Source organism: Sus scrofa, chromosome 2 (genome assembly GCF_000003025.6).
Source record: "Sus scrofa isolate TJ Tabasco breed Duroc chromosome 2, Sscrofa11.1, whole genome shotgun sequence".
NCBI lineage: Eukaryota > Metazoa > Chordata > Mammalia > Artiodactyla > Suidae > Sus > Sus scrofa.
Window position 1 is genome coordinate 7,170,784 of NC_010444.4, and position 19,049 is coordinate 7,189,832.

The window sequence follows — 19,049 nt, forward strand, 5'->3', positions numbered from 1 at the left end:
TCATGCCTGTCCTCTGCACGAAACCCCCCACTGTCTGCTGGATGCTCCCTGGTTTTCGGTGTCAGACCCCCAGGTTTTCGGTGGCCAGACCCCCAAGTTTTCGGTGGCCAACTGCCGGGGCCAGCTCAGCAGGATGGGGCTGAAGAACGGGTGCTGTGGAACTTAAGGAAAAATAGTTAACATAAAACAAGACACAGAGACATTTATCTTTAGTAGAGGTGGGAACCCGGGGGACTCAAGGTCTCAGGGACCAAGAGCACCTCAAGAATCCACACTGCTTTTATTGTGCTCTTTAGATGAGATCAAGTGAGGAGTGGCTATGGGTGGAGGATACAGGGTTTGTTTACTATTATATAAGTTCTTTTACTATTTAAAAAGCCACTTAGGTGGTAAAGGGTTAAGCTCTTACTCTGACCTCTAGGCACATAACAGTTAAGTCACTTATGCCTTCAGGTCTTTGTTCTTCAGCTTAAGTCATTTACCAGCACTGTGACTGTTTTTCAAAGCAGGAATATGGGATAAAGTAAGACAAGAAGATGAGATAAAGTAAAGAAGGACAAGATGGAGTTTTCAAGGAAACATGTCTTGTGACAGCCAACCAGGCCTTGCACCAGTGGCCCACATGGCTCTGTGCCCCCATCACCTGTCCCTGCCCCACTTACCAATCCTCCAACTGGCCAGTGCATTAGGGGCCAGTGCCCTTACCCATACCTCCCTGTCACCTCCCTCTTTTCAATTTTCTGCTCAAACGTCCAGGGTCTCAAAAAGTTTTTTTTGTTCAGGTGTCACAATGAAGCCCAGCCTGACTGCCCTATTTAAGTTTGAAATTGCTCATTCTCCCAGTCCTTTATTTTGCTCTGTATTCCTCCATGACACTTAAGGCCTTCTACCAGTCTATATAATTCCCTTAATTTATCACATTTATTCTCCTCCACCCCCTCCATCCACAAGGGCAGGGATTTGGATTTTTTTGTCTTTTTAGGGCCACACCTGCAGCATATGGAAGTTCCTAGGCTAGGGGTCGAATCATGGCTGCAGCTGCCAGTCTACGCTATAGCCATAGCAGTGCCAGATCTGAGCCTCGACTGTGACCTACACCAGAGCTCATGGCAATATGGGATCCTTAACCCACTGAGTGAAGCCAGGGATAGAACCCACGTCCTCATGGATGCTAGTTGGGTTCGTTACTGCTGAGCCACAACGGGAATTTTGATTTGTTTTTTTTTTTAAAGCAGATCTTGCAGCCCCTAGAATAGGGCCTGCTGCATCATAGATGCTCAGTAAATACAACAATATAAAATATAAAAGTGTTCCCCTTGTGACTCAGCAGGTTAAGAACCCGGCTAGTATCCATGAGGATTCGGATGTTGTCTCTGTGAGGATGCAGGTTCAATCCTTGGCCTCAATCCTGGTGATCAGTGAGGTGACATGTCACAGCCAGATCACCCTCACGTCCAATCCCTGGCCCCGCTCAGTGGGTTAAGGACCCAGCATTGCCACAAGCTGCGGTGTAGATTGCAGATGTGGCTTGGATCCAGTGTTGCCGTGGCTATGGCCTAGGCCTCAGCTGCAGCTCTGATTTGACCCTTAGCCTGAGAACTTCCATGTGCCACAGGTGCAGCTGCGGAAAAAAAAAAAAAAAAAAAAAATATATATATATATATATATATATATAAATATATTTAAAAACATGTATATATTTTGCTTTTTAGGGCCACACCTGTGGCTTATGGAAATTCCCAGGCTAGGGGTCAAATTGGAGCTGCAGCTGAGGCCTATGCCACAGCCACAGCAACGCCAGATCCAAGCCACCTCTGCAATCTATACCGCAGCTTGCGGCAATGCCGGGTCGTTAACCCACTGAGCGAGGCCAGGGATTGAACCCGCATCCTCACGAATACTAATCGGGTTCATTCCCACTGAGCTACAATGGGAACTCCTAAAAATATTTTTTAAATATTAAAGTAAATAAATTAATTAAAAAAGAACAGGGCCTGCCGCGTGGTAGATGCTCCGTAACTATGTCAATAAAAGGAAAAGGAACGGGGCAGAGGGTTCATGACCAGCTTTCTAGCTGCTCAGCTGTCCAGAAGGCAGCAGAGCCTCATCAGCCTTGTCCCTGACCGGGCTTCTTGGCCCCCAGACCTAGGCAGGTCTGGCCCTATCCCCTCCTCTGAGATGCCACAGAGGTCAACGCTCAGACAGGGCCCAAACCCAGGAGGGCATCTGCTAGGCATCCCTCCTGCAGGAGTGGGAGCCGAGGCTGGAGTGGAAGTCAGGGAAGTGCCCACTGGTCCACCCTCCGTTCAGTGCTCAGCCCCTTGTTCACTAGAATATTCTTTCAGATGGCACTGCCCCTCCCAGCCCCTCCCAGGCTTGGCGGTTTCCCCCACCCCCCCACCATCACCCCTACCCCCTACCCCCCCCCACGCCCCCGCAGGAGGCCTCAGGCTGGTCCCAACCTTCCGCCCCAGCAGGGGCCCCTCAGAGGTCAGTTGTCACATTCCTTCATTTTATGTATGAGGAAACTGAGCCCCAGAGAGGGCAACAGGCTGCCTGAGGCCTTGCACCTGGTAGCACACGAGATGCAGGGACCTCCATCTCCTGGGATGACCTCGTAGCCTTCTTGTGGGGGTGGGAGTTGGGGGTGGTCCCTCCGCACTTCAGGAACCCTGGGCCAGGACCCATGGAAGGCCGCATCTTTGCCGATGCTACACTGTGGGTCAGCAGTCCTTCCTCTGCTGACCCACAGCAGGTTTCTGCCACAGGTGCGAGTGCTCCCATTGTTCTGAGGGTGCCATGTGTCCCCGTTCGTTCCACTCCAGAGCTGGGATGGGAGCTGGATCCGGGAGGAGTAAGATAGGAAGGGTGCACCTCGGCTGCAGTGGAACCCCGTCTGCCCGGCTCTGCTGCCTCCTTGCCCTTGGCCAAGTCCCCTCCTCTCGCCGAGCCTCAGTTTCCTCAGCTGTAAAACAAGGATGCTGGACAGCAATCTCTAGATTCCTCTGACCACGACCGATTGCCCACCTGCCTCGCCGAGGCTCTTGGCACCCTTGGCACAAGTCCTGGGCGGGGTCAATCCAAGCAATCACTCTCTTCTCTATGCCTGTGAGTCACTGGCCTTGTGGGGTTGGGCTTCACCCCCAACCCCACCCAGCTCTCCAGGCCCTGCTCACAACCGGGGCTGACCGCTTCCCCAAACCAGCCTCCAAGGGAGGCCTTCCTGCCTCTCAGAGCCCTTATGGGAACTGACATAGAAGATCAGAAGGGAGAGCTGTTGGCGGGGTGCAAAGGCTCCCTCCAGGGCCGGTGTGACTGTCCTTTCTCTCCAGTGTCTCGGATCCCAGCAGGGTGCCCAGCCTGGGCTTCTCTGCCATCCAAAGTGGACAAATGTGACATCACCAGGGAGGCCCAGCCAGGACACTGGGGCAAGAAGGAGCTCACTGGTGACTGCTTTCCACCCAGGGTTTTGGTCATCAAGACAGTCCATTATACAGACGAGAAAACTGAGGCCCAGAGGAAACGAGGGCCCTGTCCAAGGCCACATGGCTAGAAGAGGCAGAGCAGGAATTTGCACTCAAGGCTCTCTAGGACTTAGACGCCCTAGAAAAATCCAGGAGCTGCAGTCACTACTGTCACATCCCACAAAGCCCTGGGAGGCTCGCTGGCTCTTCAGAGCTCGGCTCTTTATTATTTATGGTCCCTGCCCACTTCCAGAAGTTGGAGTCAGCTTCCCAGAAAGATACATACGTTGGAGGAGTAGCGGAGAATCCACAGCACAAGACTTTGGAGGTTGCAGGTGGCCTGGCCGGACTAGGGGGTGGGAATGTCCACCAGTTTCCACCAAGGACTGGGCGGTAATGGTGTCATGGAGCCCCCATGATGTCACCCAGTTCCTGGGAGTCCCAGCTATTTGCAGATTCTGGCTTTAATGAGAGCCCACAAGGTCCAGATGCTGTGCTGAAGTGAAAGTCAGTCTTTTGCTTCCTAGACCGGGTTGTTCCCATGATGTCATGGCCCCTGTTCTTGCCCAGCGTTCAGCTCAGCTGGACTTGTCTCCTTAGTAAGCCTTTGCTTGCCCACTCATGAAGCAAAGAGCGTACCAGGCTTGGGGTCAGAGACACATAGGGCATCGGTTCCACCTCACCTGTGACCTGGCCAAGGGTTGTACAGCTGAGTTGCAGCTTCCTAAGCTCTGAATCTGAGCCAAGGTGGTGGCATCAGCCCAGCATCTGTGCCCCTTTCTCCTGCCAACAGCATCCCAATGCCCCCTGGAAGTTTTCCCTCCCTTACCCATAGTTCCTAAAGGACCCCAGCCTTACCTATTTCCCGGCCACAGTGACTGATGTCAGGAATAGCCACGTGACTCAAGGCAGAGCAAGCAGAGCCAGGACTGAGGTCTTTGTTGGAATTATCGGGAAAGTGGCAGGAAGTGGAGGGATGTGCCCCCTCTTGGGCAGCAAACCTGGTATTTCTGGTGGCATCTTACCACCATGAGAGTGTAGTCAGCAGGGGGAGAGCAGATAGAGGGAGACACTGACTCCTGATGACACTGTTTGGGCATCATGATCCAGCTGTGCCTGAAGCTGGTATGCTCTAGACCTGTTAGTAACCTAAACTTAGATCATTTATAAAACTAAGACTCTAAAGAACCCTAATTTCCCACCCCTTATTGAGACTCCTTTGTAAGCATGAGGCATTTTGTGCAGTTTTCATCAAATATTAAGTGCTGCTTCTTACACATGGACACAATCATTAACCCTCTTTTCTTTTTTTCTTTCTTTCTTTTTTTCGGCTGCACCCGCAGCATATGGAGGTTCCTGAGCCAGGTTTTGATTCCAAGCACAGCTTCGACATATGCCATAGGTGCACCAATGCCAGATCCTTAACTCACTGCTCCACAGTGGGAAATCCGATCCTCTCTTTTTTTGTTGTTGCCTTTTTTTTTTTTTGTCTTTTGTCCTTTTAGGGCTGCACCCGGGGCATATGGAAGTTTCCCAGGTTAGGGGTTGAATCGGAGGTGTAGCCACCGGCCTATGTCAGAGCCACAGCAACACAAGATCTGAGCCGTGCCTTCAACCTACACCACAGCTCACGGCAACGCTGGATCCTTAACCCACTGAGCAAGGCCAGAGATAGAACCCACATCCTCATGGTTCCTAGTCGGATTCGTTAACTGCTGAGTCATGACGGGAACTTCCAATCCTCTTCCCATTAAATGTATTTCATTAGAAAAAAACGCTCATTCCTCTTCTTGCACTCTGCCATTTTTTCCTAGAATAAATACAGATGATGATAATAAGAAGAGTAAAAATCCGAGTTTGCTGTATGTGAACAAAAAATTCACCCGTTACTTATGAAGTGCATTTGCTAAAAGTGTAACAGATGTTTATGTGACTTACTGTGTGCCAGGCACAGTTCTAAGCCTTTACATATATTCATTAAATACTCACTTACTCCCCTTTTACAGTGAGGCATAAAGAGCTTAGTTACAGGACTTGCTCAAGCTCAAGTTCCAGGCCCTGGAATCAAGCCCCCCCCCAAATTCTTCCAGGTCCTCCCCAAAGAGCTCCTTCTCTGGGAAGCCTTCTCTGATGTCCCCCATGGGAAGTGCCCCCCGCCTGCCACGTATGCCCTCACTGAGGCAGGCTGTCACCCTCCTGTCCTCCCCTGCCACTCGGTGAGCTGGGCCTGCGTCCCACACCCCATTAGGTAATGAACCCTTCCCAGTTGGAGTTGATGGACAGTCTTAGCCCCAGCAGCAGGCACCTGACCTCTTTCTCTGGCATCCATCATCTGACACTCCTTCGAGGTGTCCCGAGACGGCCAGGCCTCCAATGAGGGCTGCACATGTGGGGGACCTAGAAAGAGGGGCCCTCCTCCCTGTGCTCCTGGAGACCCCTGGCATCTCTCCAACCCCAGGAGGTATGGGAAGGAACTGGGACAGGATATCCGTGCATCCTGGCCTCTCCCCAAACCAGTTGTGCGACTGTCCGTTCCCCGTGCCTCAGTTTCCCCACTGGTAAAATGAGAGTCCCCCAGGAGCCTGGGGAAGGTCCTGGGAGAATGAGTAAAGCAGAAGTTCTTTAATCTTCCAGGAAGCTCTCGGGGTTCCCGGGTGGCAGTCTACCTGCTGGACTTCACCCATGGATTCATTAACGGAGCACTTCTTACATGGAAGTTAGGAGTGTGAGGCCCTGAAGATGCTTCAGAGAGTAAGACAGCCAGTGGTCCTGCTGCCCAGGGGCTCACGCTGCAGCTCTGGTTTGGGGAGGCCTGGGCACCTTCACCCGTCAGGGCTGCAGGCTTGGGACTAATGGACCAGGCCCTTCCAGGCTGGGGCTGGAGAAAGACTGAAGGCTCAGCGGAGGGAGGTGTGTCTTCCCTCAGCTCCACCCCCTTCCTCCAGGAGACCTCGTCATCAGTTCCTCACCTTCTAAGTGAGAGGTTGGACTGGCCACCCCACCCCCCACCCCGAAGCCTGCCCTGCCGGCTTTGCACAGCCATTCATGGTTAAACATTACCCTCTGTCTTCCTCCCTCCCTGCCACTCCCCAGGGCGATCAGGCCATAAATGCTGCCTTCTTTGATCTTCCTCCAGGGCTGTGGCCTTTTGAGAGGGGCCACAGGCACGTGCGCTGTCTCCCCTCCCTCCTGAAACCGGGGTTTTGAGAGAAGACCAGTGGTCCAGGTCTGGGGCTGGGCTGGGGACACTGGTGCCCTGGCCTCCCCCTCCTCCCGATGTTTTTTCTGGGTTACATCATGCGCGTGGCTCCCCCGGATCCCTCCCTGAGGAGCTCATGCCTTAATGAGCCCCTCAGGTGCCCGCCTCAGGCAAGATGCCCCAGCCTTCCTGGTTTCTGGGAAACAAAAATAATTCAGAGAAATCGGGGCAGCCTCACTGCATGGGGTGCCCCACTTCAGCCTCTGTTCCCAGGCCCCTCACAAGCAAGGAGGGCCAGGCCTAGCTGTCATGCCCATGCCCACCCACCCACCCAGGTGTTTTAAATTATGAGGTTGCATTAATCCTACGTACCCACAAATCTCAGGAATGGGGGATAGATTCTAGCCAGACAGTACTTCACAATATGCAAAGAGCTCTCTTCTCATCTCATCCTTTTCCATCTTTAAAACAACTTTGCAAAGAGGCATGATTTCTTTTTTCTCTTTTTTTGGCTGCCCCATGGCATATGGAATCCCCAGGCCAGGGATTAAATCCAAGCCACAGTTGCGACCTATGCCACAGCTGCAGCAACTCTGCAGTCTTAACCCACCGTGCTGGGTCGGGGATCGAACCTGCGACCCAGTGCTCCAGAGATGCCCCTGATCCTGTTCCTGATTTCTTGGTTATCCACAGCATATCCTGAGGCTCCAGGTGATGAGTAGAGTGCCAGGTGTCAGAATCAAACCTGACTCTAAAGCCCAAAGTAGTTACATGCTCATGGGGTTGGGGGCAGAGGGGACTGTGAGTCTCCTCCCCTGCTCATGACAGACAACACTAATCAATCACGATGTGGCAGACATTGCTAATCAATTGCAGAGTTCTTTTTTAATAAGCTCGGAGGCAGCTGTGACCTTCTCTACACAGTACTTCAGGACACCCTTACCCATCAGAAGATCAAATCTAGTATTTGCCATTCCTGTGATTCCACTCTGTCAGCCTTGAACACTCAGGACTCAGGCACTATGCTTTGGATGCTCTGGTCAGCAGGTCGCAGGACTCTGCTCTGTACATCCGTTGCTATGCTCTTCTAGGACAGAGATTAATGGCTCTGCCACCCCCAAACTGTTGGCCCTTCCAAGCACGGTCTCTCTTAGGGAACAACCATGCAGTTTTGCCTGGGGCTTCAGGGTTCGTTAGGTCTTTAATGGAAGTCTTAACGTGAAGCATTTTAGTACCCCAAAGTGTAGATAATATTATTATCACAGACAGCTGTGTTCCCACAGCTGAAGTTCAACAAACCATCACGGACGCAACTGAAGTCCTTGTGTGTCCCCTTCGGTCCATCTCCACCTCCAGCCCCGCCCCTGTGTCACCACTCTCTGACTTTTGTGTCTCTCATTCCCATGCATATTTTTATACTTTTTTTTTTTTTTTTGTCTTTTTGCTATTTCTTGGGCTGCTCCCGTGGCATATGGAGATTCCCAGGCTAGGGGTCTAATCGGAGCCATAGCCACCAGCCTTCACCGGGGCCACAGCAACGCGTGATCCGAACCGCGTCTGCAACCTGCACCACAGCTCATGGCAACGCCTGATCGTCAACCCACTGAGCAAGGGCAGGGACCGAACCCACAACCTCATGGTTCCTAGTTGGATTCGTTAACCACTGCGCCACAACGGGAACTCCATATTTTTATACTTTTATTACATAATTCCGTATCCACATTATCCAGCCTTTCAGAAATTATGTTGCTCAGATCCTGTTGCAGCTTGTCATTTTCATGCCATTGGATGTTACGAACTTTTAGGCATGAGGCTAAGTGCAGCTTTGGCTCTTTCACCGTATCATAATTGTGAATATTTGTTGAGCCCTTATTCTGCACCAGGCATGGTTTCCGGTACCTTACCTGCCTTAACAATTTTGTTGTGCCTTACCTAACCTTCACAACAAAATATTTTACAGATTTGGAAACAGAGGCATAGAAAGGCGAAAGTCTATACCCTTGGAAACTGTGCTCTTAGCCGCTAGACACCACCCTCTCTACTGCTGTGGGGTCTGTGGTATGAAAATACAGTCGTTTATCCATCTGTTCTCCTGTTTAAGGGCCATTGCTTTTTCTTTTTTCACTTTTTGGGGCTGCATCTGCAGCATATGGAGGTTCCCAGGCTAGGGGTCCAATCAGAGCTACAGCTGCTGGCCTGGGCCACAGCCGCAGCAACGCAGGATCCGTGCTGCATCTGCAAACCTACACCACAGCTCACGGCAATGCCAGATCCTTAACCCACTGAGCAGAGGCCAGGGATCGAACCCGCAATCTCATGGTTCCTGGTCGGATTCATTTCCACTGCGCCACAATGGGAACTCCAAGGGCCATTGCTTATTTTTGCAGACGCACCTCCACACTGGTCTCACCAGGTTTGAGGGTGGTTGTATTATCTTGCTTAAGTTCCTGCCTGTAAATAAATATCTATATCATCTCCCTTTATAGATGAGGAAATTATGGCTCAGAAAGGGTAAGTCACTTTCCCAAAGCTGCACAGCTCCAAAATGCCAGAGGTGGGCTGTGAACCTGGGTTCCTGCAATTGTAGAGCCCAGGGGTTTGCCCATATCCCATGTGACCCTCGGTCCCCCCTTGGCTTCTCCTCTCGGCTCTGTCCCTGGCAGCCTGCTCTCCCTCTTCCAGAACACCTTCCCCGCACCTGGCCTTCAGGCCCCCTCCTCTGGCCACCCTCCACCGTCCTCCTCCCAGAGAAGGGGCCCAACCGGAAGGCCAGTTCATGTTAGGAAATTCCAGCCACGTGAGCCAAGCCAAGCCCGGGATTCTGAGCAGCCGGTGGCTTTAGGAGAAACTGAAACTTGGCTCGCTGGGGGCGGGGTGGCCACTGGGGATTTAAAGAGCTGCCACTTCCTTGGGCCCCCAGAGGGCACGGGGAGGTCACAGCAGCCGAGGGCCACCCTGAACCGGGTGTGAGCCTCTGTTTTCCCTCCAAACATGCACCTCTGCAGAGGCGACGAGCTGCTGACTGGGATGGTGAGTACAGGGGACGGGATTCAGGAGAGGAGAAGGGGAATAGGCCCCAGGGCGCCCGGTGCCAGTTTGGTTCACATGGGCTCACCCCCGCCCCCCGACCCTGCCGGCCTCAGTTTCCTCGGAGCATCCTTGGAATGAGGGTTTACCTGCTCTCCCATTGCAGATCCAGCCTCCAGTCCAGAGCCCGGCCTCTGGTTACTGCTCTCTCCTAACCTACCTGTTCTTTCATTGCCATAATGGGAGACTTCTCTGGCCATGGTTCTGGTGGAGGCCTTGCCCCTCTCCCGGGACCCAGGTACCAGAGTCCCACCTGCTTCTCTCACTGCAGGTCTTTCCCCGGGGTTCCTGTCTTTTGGCCCCAGCACCTGGAAGGGATCTGCTGTGGCCATGAACCTGGAAGCAGAGTCCTCAGCCAGGGAGGCCAGGGTCTTGCCTGAGATTTCTGCACTCAGAACTTGCAGAAATCAGAGTGATCTGTGGGAGGGGGGTTGGGCTGTGGGGTCCCCAGCGTTTCCTCTTGTCTGACCTTCCAGAACCCTGGGTGTTTGGGTCAAATATTTCATCTAAGCTTCATGAACCCCAGTGTAGGGGGACGGTCATGGCTGTGAACCTCTGAGGCCACAGTTCTGTCAGAAGGGACTCCATTCATTCATTCATTAAAGGCTACTTGTCCTACTAGAATGCGAGCAACTTGGGGCAGGAATTTTTTTTCTCTGTGGTTTGCTGCTCTGTCCCCATAGCTCAGTGCATGGCACCTAGTAGGTGCTCAAAAAATATTTGTTGGATAAATGAACTTCAGTTGTGGGCCTGAGCTGGCCACGGGCACTTGGAACCCAATCAGAATGCAGACCTGCTCTCACAGACGAAGCTCAAGGCTAGAGAAATCAACACCTTGACTGTGGAAATAATAGCTATTGGAACAACGGCCGCCTTGTATTAACCCTGGTCCGTGGGCTGGCCTTGGGCTGTCTGCCTTACGACGCTTGAGGAAGGTACTGGTCTTCCCTTGTGCAGATGAGGCAGCTGGACACAGGGAAGGCCTGCCCAGGGCAACAGGGCTGATAAAGAGAGTGTGGGTGTGAGTTCCTGTGGTGGCTCATTGGTTAACGAACCTGACTTGTATCCATGAGGACCTGGGTTTGATCCCTGGCCTTGCTCAGTGGGTTAAGGATCCAGCATTGCCAGGAGCTGTGGTGTAGGTCACAGACGTGGCTTGGATTCCAAGTGGCTGTGGCTGTAGCTCCAATTGGACCCCTAGCCTGGGACCCTCCATGTGCCATGGGTGCGGCCCTAAAAAGAAAAAAAAAAAAAAAGAGTGTGGGTGTGAAGTCAGTTCTGTCTGGGTTTGAATCCCAGACTCTCATCTTGTGCTGCCCCAACGTGAGCTGTGAGTAGGACATGTGGGTGACTGGGACTCCACCCAGGGGTGCTGTGTGTGCGATGGGGTGTGTGGACACCGAGGGAGCCAGAGATGGCTTCTGGGAGAAAGGGGACCCTCAGGGACTTAACTCAAGAAGGGTGTATGGCTTTACAGCCCGCCAGCCCCTGTAGGGACCCCTGAGCCCTCTGCCTCTCACCTTACAGGACTCTGAGGAGCATCAGAGACAGCTGAAGAAGAAACAGAAGAACCGGGTGGCCGCCCAGAGAAGCCGGCAGAAGCACACGAACAAAGCGGATGCCTTGCACCAGGTGGGGATGCTTCCCTTCCCATCCCTGACGTCACGTGCCTGGCCCGGCCACCTCTTCTCCATCCGGCCTGTGAGCAGTTCCACCTCCGCTGCTGTGTGTGCCGGGGGTGGGGCAGGGGGGCTGCAGCTGTGATTTGGAAATTCCTGAGTGTTGAGTGGAAGCCGTGCTCCAGATACACACTGGGCTCCAGGGGCACAGCAGGGCATCCTCAGCCTGGGCCTGCCCTCGAGGCAGTCTCCCATCTAGGGGGAGGAAAAGGGAAGGAGGGGCAAACAGGGAGAATCCCGTGGGGACCAGCTGGGGAGCTCGTTAAAATGCAGACCCCTGGAGTTCCCGTTGTGGCGCAGTGGTTAACGAATCCGACTAGGAACCATGAGGTTGCGGGTTCGGTCCCTGCCCTTGCTCAGTGGGTTAACGATCCGGCGTTGCCGTGAGCTGTGGTGTAGGTTGCAGACGCGGCTCGGATCCCGCGTTGCTGTGGCTCTGGTGTAGGCCGGTGGCTACAGCTCCGATTCGACCCCTAGCCTGGGAACCTCCATATGCCGTGGGAGCGGCCCAAGAAATAGCAACAACAACAACAACAAAAAAAAGACAAAAATGCAGACCCCTGATCCCTCCCCACCCACCTGAGGAGGCTGGAATGGGGTCTGGGGGCTACACTGTGATGACCACTCTGCCCGTCGGGGTTCTGATGTGGTGGCCACGGCCACGCTGTGAGAAACTGGCTCAGGGTTAAGATGGGCTGGCTTCTGAGTCCCAGCTGCAGCACTCATTAGCTGCAAGTCACTTGGCTAAGCTTCCCTGTCCTCATCCGAAATTGGGGGCAATAATCCTGTCCACTGGTGAGTCTGGTGTGGGGAGGGGGGCTCCACCTGCACTTGCCTTCTCATCTCACATGGTAACTTGACCTTGGATGGTAACCTGACCTTGGAGCTTCCTTCTTCCTCTGTACAGAGAGAAAGGACTCCACCAGTTCCATCCCAGGGGGACAATTAAGAGCTGGGTTCAGGACTTCCCGTCGTGGCTCAGTGGTTAAGGAATCCAACTCGGAACCATGAGGTTGCAGGTTTGATTCCTGGCCTTGCTCAGTGGGTTGGGGATCCTGCATTGTTGTGAGCTGTGGTGTAGCTTGAAACGCGGCTCGGATCTGGTGTTGCTGTGGCTCTGACACAGGCTGGTGGCTACAGCTCCAATTGGACCCCTAGCCTGGGAACCTCCATATGCTGTGGGAGTGGCGTTAGAAAAGGCAAAAAGACAAAAAAAAAAGAAGAAGAAGAAAGAGCTGGGTTCAGGAGTTCTTGTTGTGGCTTAGCAGATTAAGATCCTGACGTCGTGTCTGTGGGGATGGGGGTTCAATCCCTGGTCCTGCTCAGTGGGTTAAAGTATCTGGCATTGCTGCAAGCTGCAGCCTAGGTCACAGATGTGTCTCAGATCTGGCTTGGGGTGGCTGTGGCTGTGGCTGTGGTGTAGGCCTGCAGCTCAAGCTCCAATTCGACTCCTAGCCCCGGAACCTCCACATGCTGTGAGTGCGGCCATAAAAAGAAAATTAAAAGAAAAAGAGAGAGAGAGAGAGAGAGAGCTGGGTTCAGGACCGGGCCCTTGGGAGTGCTGCATACACATTAATTTCATAGTGACAAATGAAAATCAGAGCCTCTCCACCCAAAGGCGCCACATTCTCTGCAGCCCCAGCCCCATCTTTCCCCACTTCTCTCCTAGCATCCTACACCCTGTTCTCTGTTCCTCCACTGGCCACGCACATCCAGCCTCAGGGGCTCCCCCTGGCTGTTCCCTCTACTTTCAGACAGCAGCCCAGCTAGATCCTCACTTCTTGTGGTTTGGTTTAAGTGTCACCTCCTCAGCAGGGCCTTTCTAAACATCTGATCCAGGGGTGCCCATCGTGGCTCAGCAGAAATGAATCTGACTAGCATCCATGAGGATGCAGGTTCGATCCCCGGCCTCGCTCAGGGGGTTAATTATCCAGCGCTACGGTGAGCTGTGGTATAAATTGCAGATGAGGCTCAGATCCTGCGTTGCTGTGGCTGTGGCTGTGGCGTTGCTGTGGCTGTGGTGTAGACCGGCGGCTACAGCTCTGATTCAACCCCTCGCCTGGGAACCTCCAAACACCATGGTGTGGCCCTAAAAAGACAAAAAAGAAAAAAAAATCTAAACATGCGATCCAAAGAGACCTCTTCTTGTTACTCTGCTTTATTTTTCCGGTTAACACTGACCTCTACCACAGATTTCAATGCTGATCATTGCTTGTCTTTCTCACCCGACTGTAAGCACCCTGAGGGCGGGGAACTATTCTGTTCCCCACTGTTTCCCCGTCACCTGGAACAGCGCCTCACAAATAGAAGAGACTCAATAATTCCCTGCAGAGCGAATGATGGAGTCAGAATAAAGTGCTCTGGGAACACACGGGGGGGAGCAACATGCAGGGAGTAGGATCGAGGTGATATAGAGATGAAGTCTGAGCTGGTTTTGAAGGATGAATAGGAGTTTTCCAAATGGATAAAAGAAAATGCATTGAGGGCACATTAAATAGCCCTGGCGTGGGTGTGAGAGAGCAGCATGCTATGGAATGTCCAAGAGTGCCCAGGCTGGCACCTGCCTGGCAAAGGTAGAGACATTCATTTATTCATTCCTTCTAGAAATCCTTATTGAGGAGTTCCTGTCGTGGCGCAGCCGAAACGAATCCGACTAGGAACCATGAGGTTGCGAGTTCGATCCCTGGCCTCGCTCCGTGGGTTAAGGATCCGGCATTGCCGTGAGCTGTGGTGTAGGTCGCAAACGTGGCTCAGATCCCGCATTGCTGTGGCTGTGGTGTAGGCCAGCTGCTGTAGCTCCGATTAGACCCCTAACCAGGGAACCTCCATATGCCGCGGGTGTGGCCCTAAAAAAGGCAAAAAAAAAAAAAGAAATACTTATTGAGAGACATTTATTTATTCATTCCTTCTAGAAATGCCAATGGAGTATCTCCTGTGTGGCAAGCACATTTTAAGCATTGGAGATACAGTTGTGACCATAGCAGACAGAAGCCCAGCTCACCTTCCCCAGGGCTCACATTCTCATGGGGGAGCCGGACAAATAAATGCCCATGGGGTTTTTAGGATATCTGATGGTGATGAGTGCTCTGGGCAGAATTAAAGCAGGGAATGAGGAAGGGTGGGGTGATGGAAACCTAACTAGGAAAGCCCTCCCGATGAGGCGGCGTGGTTTTTTTTTTGTTTTTTTTTTTGTTTTTTTTTTTTTGTCTTTTTAGGGCGGCACCTGTGGCATATGAAAGTTCCCAGGCCAGGGATTGAATTGGAGCTACAGCTGCTGGCCTACACCACAGCCACAGCAATGCCAGATTGAAGCCATGCCTGGGACCTACACCACAGCTCACAGCAACGCTGGCTCCTCAACCCACTGAGCAAGGCCAGGGATCGAACCCACGTGGTGGATAGTAGTTGGATTTGTTTTTGCTGCACCACAATGGCAACTCCCAGGAAGTGACATTTGAGCAGCCTAAAGGTGGTGAATGAATGAGTGAATGAATGAGTGATTCAATTTCTGGAGGTGAATTGAAGCCTTGGAAAATATAGGCGAAGAGGGACCTGATGCCATGTTTTTAAAATGCCATTCCACGTGCCACAGCAGAAACCAGCTTGGGAGCGGGGCTGGTGGCTTTGAGGCCCGTTAGAACTTAGTCCAGGACCTAAGCAGCACTTTTATGTAAAACACTACTGCAGCTTCTTCTTTTTAAAAGTGTCCTTAAGGAGGTGGGGGTGGGGGAGGGAAGCAAAGGAAGTCCCTCCGCCTGATGAGCTGTGGAAAGAAAGTCTTTCTGCATTTTCTACCATTGCTGTCATCATGAATGGCTGTTTAGAACTGCATGTTGACTGCTGTCCCAGTGGGTTCTCGGAACCCAGCATTAGGCGGAACAGAACCGAAATGCTAACTCAGGGCACCGAAGCGAACACACTTGTGCTGCCAGCCTGTAAAACACGTGACCCTGGACTCCGCCCACCGGGCCTCAGTGGGCGAGTTTTGGGCGCTGGGGAGGTCTGGCCGTGGCGCCATGCAGACTGGAGGTCCCCAGGACAGAGGACATCTAAGCTGTCACAGAAGGCCATGTCAGTATTAGCCGTGGGACAGGGCTGCGGGAAGCGTCCAGGAGGAAGAGACCGGAAATATGTTGAGGAAGCAGAGTCCATCTGAGGAACCGGAAGTGGGGGGGACAGAGAAGTTGGAGAGCTAAAACTGGAGGTGGGAGTCATGGGTGCCTTTAAAGGTTTTTTGTTTGGTTTGGTTTTTTGGTGGTGGCGGGGGGCGGGGTGCCGCAGGTGCAGCATATGGAGGTTCCCAGGCTAGGGGCCGGATCAGAGCTGCAGCTGCCAGCCTACACCACCGCCACAGCAACACCAGATTCAAGCTGCGTCTGCAACCTATACCACCGCTCATAGCAATGCTGGATCCTTAACCCACTTAGTGGGGCCAGGGAACTGCATGTTGACTGCTGTAGTATCCTCATGGATACTAGTTGGGTTTATTTCCACTGAGCCATAGTAGGAAGTCCCTAAAGGGTTTTAATAATGTTTGATTAGCGACGCAGTCATGGGTCATCAAATGTCTCCTCTGAGCCAAGAGATGAGGGTAGTTTGGGGGGTGCATCAGCTGGGAGGCCGGTGGGGCTCCCAGGAGAGTGCAGAGCCCAGGCTGGCTGGCTCAGGAACCTAGTAGGAGGCTGAGTTGCTGGTGGTTATGGAAGGCTGGCCAGAGAGTAGCCAGAGGGCATTCAGATGGCAGTGGTATCTTTCCTCCCAAATCGAGGACGCTGGGGGATTGGGAACTAGGACTCAAGCTGGGCTCCTGATTCTGGCTGACATAACCCTCCCCACCCATCTGCTTCTCCCCTCAGCAGCATGAGTCACTGGAGAAACACAACCACGCCCTTCGGAAGGAGATCCAGGCCCTTCAGGCTGAGCTGGCATGGTGGAGTCGGACCCTGCACATGCATGAGCGCCTGTGCCAGATGGACTGTGCCTCCTGCTTGGCTCCAGTGCCCCCTGGCTGCTGGGGCCAGGCTGAGCGGCCCCCAGGCCCTGTGCCCCATGGACGACATGGCTGCCGGGAGCAGCCAGGCCTGTTCCAGAGGCCAATCTCCTCTCCCGCGGCTCCGCAGTTCTCTCCAGATCCACAGCCTCATGGTTCCCTGGGCCTCCTCCTGTCCCCTCTGCCCTCACTGTCCCTTGGTTCTGCTGCAATCACAGCATCTTCTGCCCAACTGTCCCCTAGCCCATTCCAGTGTGCCTCGCCCACTGGCTCCGGCCTTCTGAGACCTTCCTCTAAGCTCAACGATGCTCTCCTGCCCGGCCCCCCAGCCCGGCCTTCCCCTCCACAGCCCCTCGGGCTGGAGCACCCCACCAGGGGGAAGCCAGGGTCCTCACCCCAGAGCCCCTCAGCTGCTCTGGGGCTGGCCTACCTGCAGGGCAGCGAGCAAAGGCCTGCTTCCTCAGCAGCAGATTGGCAAGGGCTGGGCGTGTGTCCCAGCTCCCACTCCCTCCTGGCCTTCCCCCTGCTCTCCTCTGCTCAAGTCCACTTCTAATCTGGGTCCCAGAGCTGGGCTGGCCCCTTTCTTGGACTCAGGAAGCAGCCTCAGCCCATGGGCATCTGCACTGTTGCCACGGGTGGCTGCCTTTCTTGGCTGAGCAGCTGAACCAAGATGTCACCAGGGCAAGGAAGCAGTCACTGTGTGCCCACCACTCTGCCAGGCCCTGTCACCGCTATTTCTTGTTTCAAGCTCATGGTCATCCTGCAGACGACAGAGTATCACTCGACTTTTTCAGGCAAGGGAAAGAGACAGAGGCTCAGAGAAGCCAGGTGATTTGTCCAAGGTCACACAGCCTTTCTCGGGACCTGAAACACGATCTGTTCCTCCTTCTCCAGGCGGAATCCTAGCCCAGGCAGCCGAGGGGTCGAAGTCTTAGAAACTGAGGGCTGTTGTGTGAGGTTTAAGTGCTGAGCATGGGGAGGGCCTCTCCCCTCTGCTTTGTGACTCCCGGGGCCACAGAGCCCTGCAGTGTCTGAAATCCTCTCCCCACTAGGGCTGGTCCAGAGTCCAAGTCTGGGTGCGGAGGGGCCAAGCAGGAGCTGGGAAGTGTATTCTTTCTGCCTCTAGTGGTGTTTTCAATGCCAAAGAACTCTGAATCTGTGGGCTTGAGCTGGGGACAAGCCTGGAACAGTCCCCCCTGGGTTTCTACAGATTGAATACCTACAGCCAGACCGTGACCTTGGGGAAATTCTGCAGGGTCAGCTCTTCAGGCTCTTCCCAAATAGTTCCCTGCCTCCCGTTTTCCCCAGGGCCATGGTGGGTGGACCTCTGAGCGCATTCGTGTCCTGTACAAAAGCCAAAAGGAATGAATGAGGGAAAGATCAGGTGCAAGGTTATGTTTAAGCGCGTGCTAGACTTGAACCTGGCAGCAGTGACGACTGTGTCTTCTCCAGTACCCCTCCCATCCCTGAGCAGGCCCCAGACCCCCGTTACCCTTGGGCCCCTCGGAGCAGGGCTCCTCCTTGCTCTTTGGCCTGATGGCAGCTGGAAGACCAGAAGCCAGGGACTAAATGGGAGCTCAGCTGTAGCACCTGCTTGGGGGCTGGGGGTGGCAGGTTCTCATTCAGACTCAGGACAAGCATTGTAAGGTGCCTGAGGTGAGAAACCCCATCTCCTCACCCAGATTTTCACACACATGTAAGAAGACACTATGCTAGTATTTGACACTCCAGGATGCTGAGAACAAATCTCAGCACCTCTGTTATGGTAAATAAATTAAAATGTTTTCCAATTCTTTCGGCTTTGGCTAGCTGTTTAAAGCTCTGGCTGTACTCTGTACTACTGAAAACAAAGACCTTTTTTTTTTTTGGTTTTTGTTTTTTGTTTTCTCTTTTCAGGGCTAGGGGTCAAATTGGAGCCGCAGCTGCTGGACTGTCACAGCCACAGCAACGCAGGATCTGAGTTGCATCTGCGACCTACACCACAACTTGCAGCAATGCTGGATTTTTAACCCACCATGTGAGGCCGGGGATTGAACTGCAACCTCATGGATACTAGTCATATTTGTTATCACTGAGCCACAATGGGAACTCCCCAAAGAGCCTTTGAAAGAAGAGGGAATACTCTAGAATCTTAGAGGTGTGTCTCCGAATTCAACCCAGTCTCCCAAATTGCAGATGAGGAAACTGAGGCCCAAAGATAGGATAGACTTGCTCAGGGTCATGGAGCAAGGGGTGGTGTCATGGCCACAGGTTTGTGGATGACTGCAGAGCCAGGGTCACCAGCAGATTCAGGGAGAGCAGACTCCTGGGAGGGAAACCAAGCTGCTATTGGTTGGAGGTCAGCTGGAGTTTGGGACAAAGAGTGTATATGACGGCTGGTGAGGGGAGGGGAGGCCACTGTGGCCTGGCTTGTGTCTGTTTAAAATTTTCCAGGCACTCTGCTGTGTAGGTTTTTTTTTTTTTTTTTAAGGGCCACACCCGAGGCATATGGATGTTCCCAGGCTAGGGGTTGAATCAGAGCTACAGCTGCAGGCCTACACCACAGCTACAGCAACGAGGAATCCGAGCCACTTCTGCGACCTACATCACAGCTCACGGCAACTCGGGATCCTTAACCCACTGAGCAAGGC

General features: G+C 53.2%; 1 protein-coding gene and 1 long non-coding RNA gene across 5 annotated transcripts; one reads left to right on the forward strand and one right to left on the reverse strand.

The window, feature by feature from the left end:
• On the reverse strand, positions 4,697–8,068 carry LOC110259239. The gene is made up of 2 exons (XR_002341445.1): positions 7,274–8,068; positions 4,697–5,274 (listed from the first exon to the last, which is right to left on the reverse strand). It is a non-coding gene; the product is annotated as an uncharacterized LOC110259239 (long non-coding RNA).
• On the forward strand, positions 9,236–18,213 carry BATF2 (basic leucine zipper ATF-like transcription factor 2). 4 transcript variants are annotated; one of them, XM_013994125.2, is made up of 3 exons: positions 9,236–9,693; positions 11,278–11,451; positions 16,286–18,213. In XM_013994125.2, the coding sequence occupies exons 1-3, from the start codon at positions 9,655–9,657 to the stop codon at positions 16,970–16,972; spliced, it is 900 nt and encodes a 299-aa protein (XP_013849579.1). In that variant the 5' UTR covers positions 9,236–9,654; the 3' UTR covers positions 16,973–18,213. The 4 variants fall into 4 exon arrangements, with proteins under 4 accessions (XP_013849579.1, XP_005660776.1, XP_003122598.1 ...); XM_005660719.3 differs by having other exon boundaries at positions 9,249–9,693; positions 11,278–11,382; positions 16,289–18,213; XM_003122550.4 differs by having other exon boundaries at positions 9,263–9,693; positions 11,278–11,382.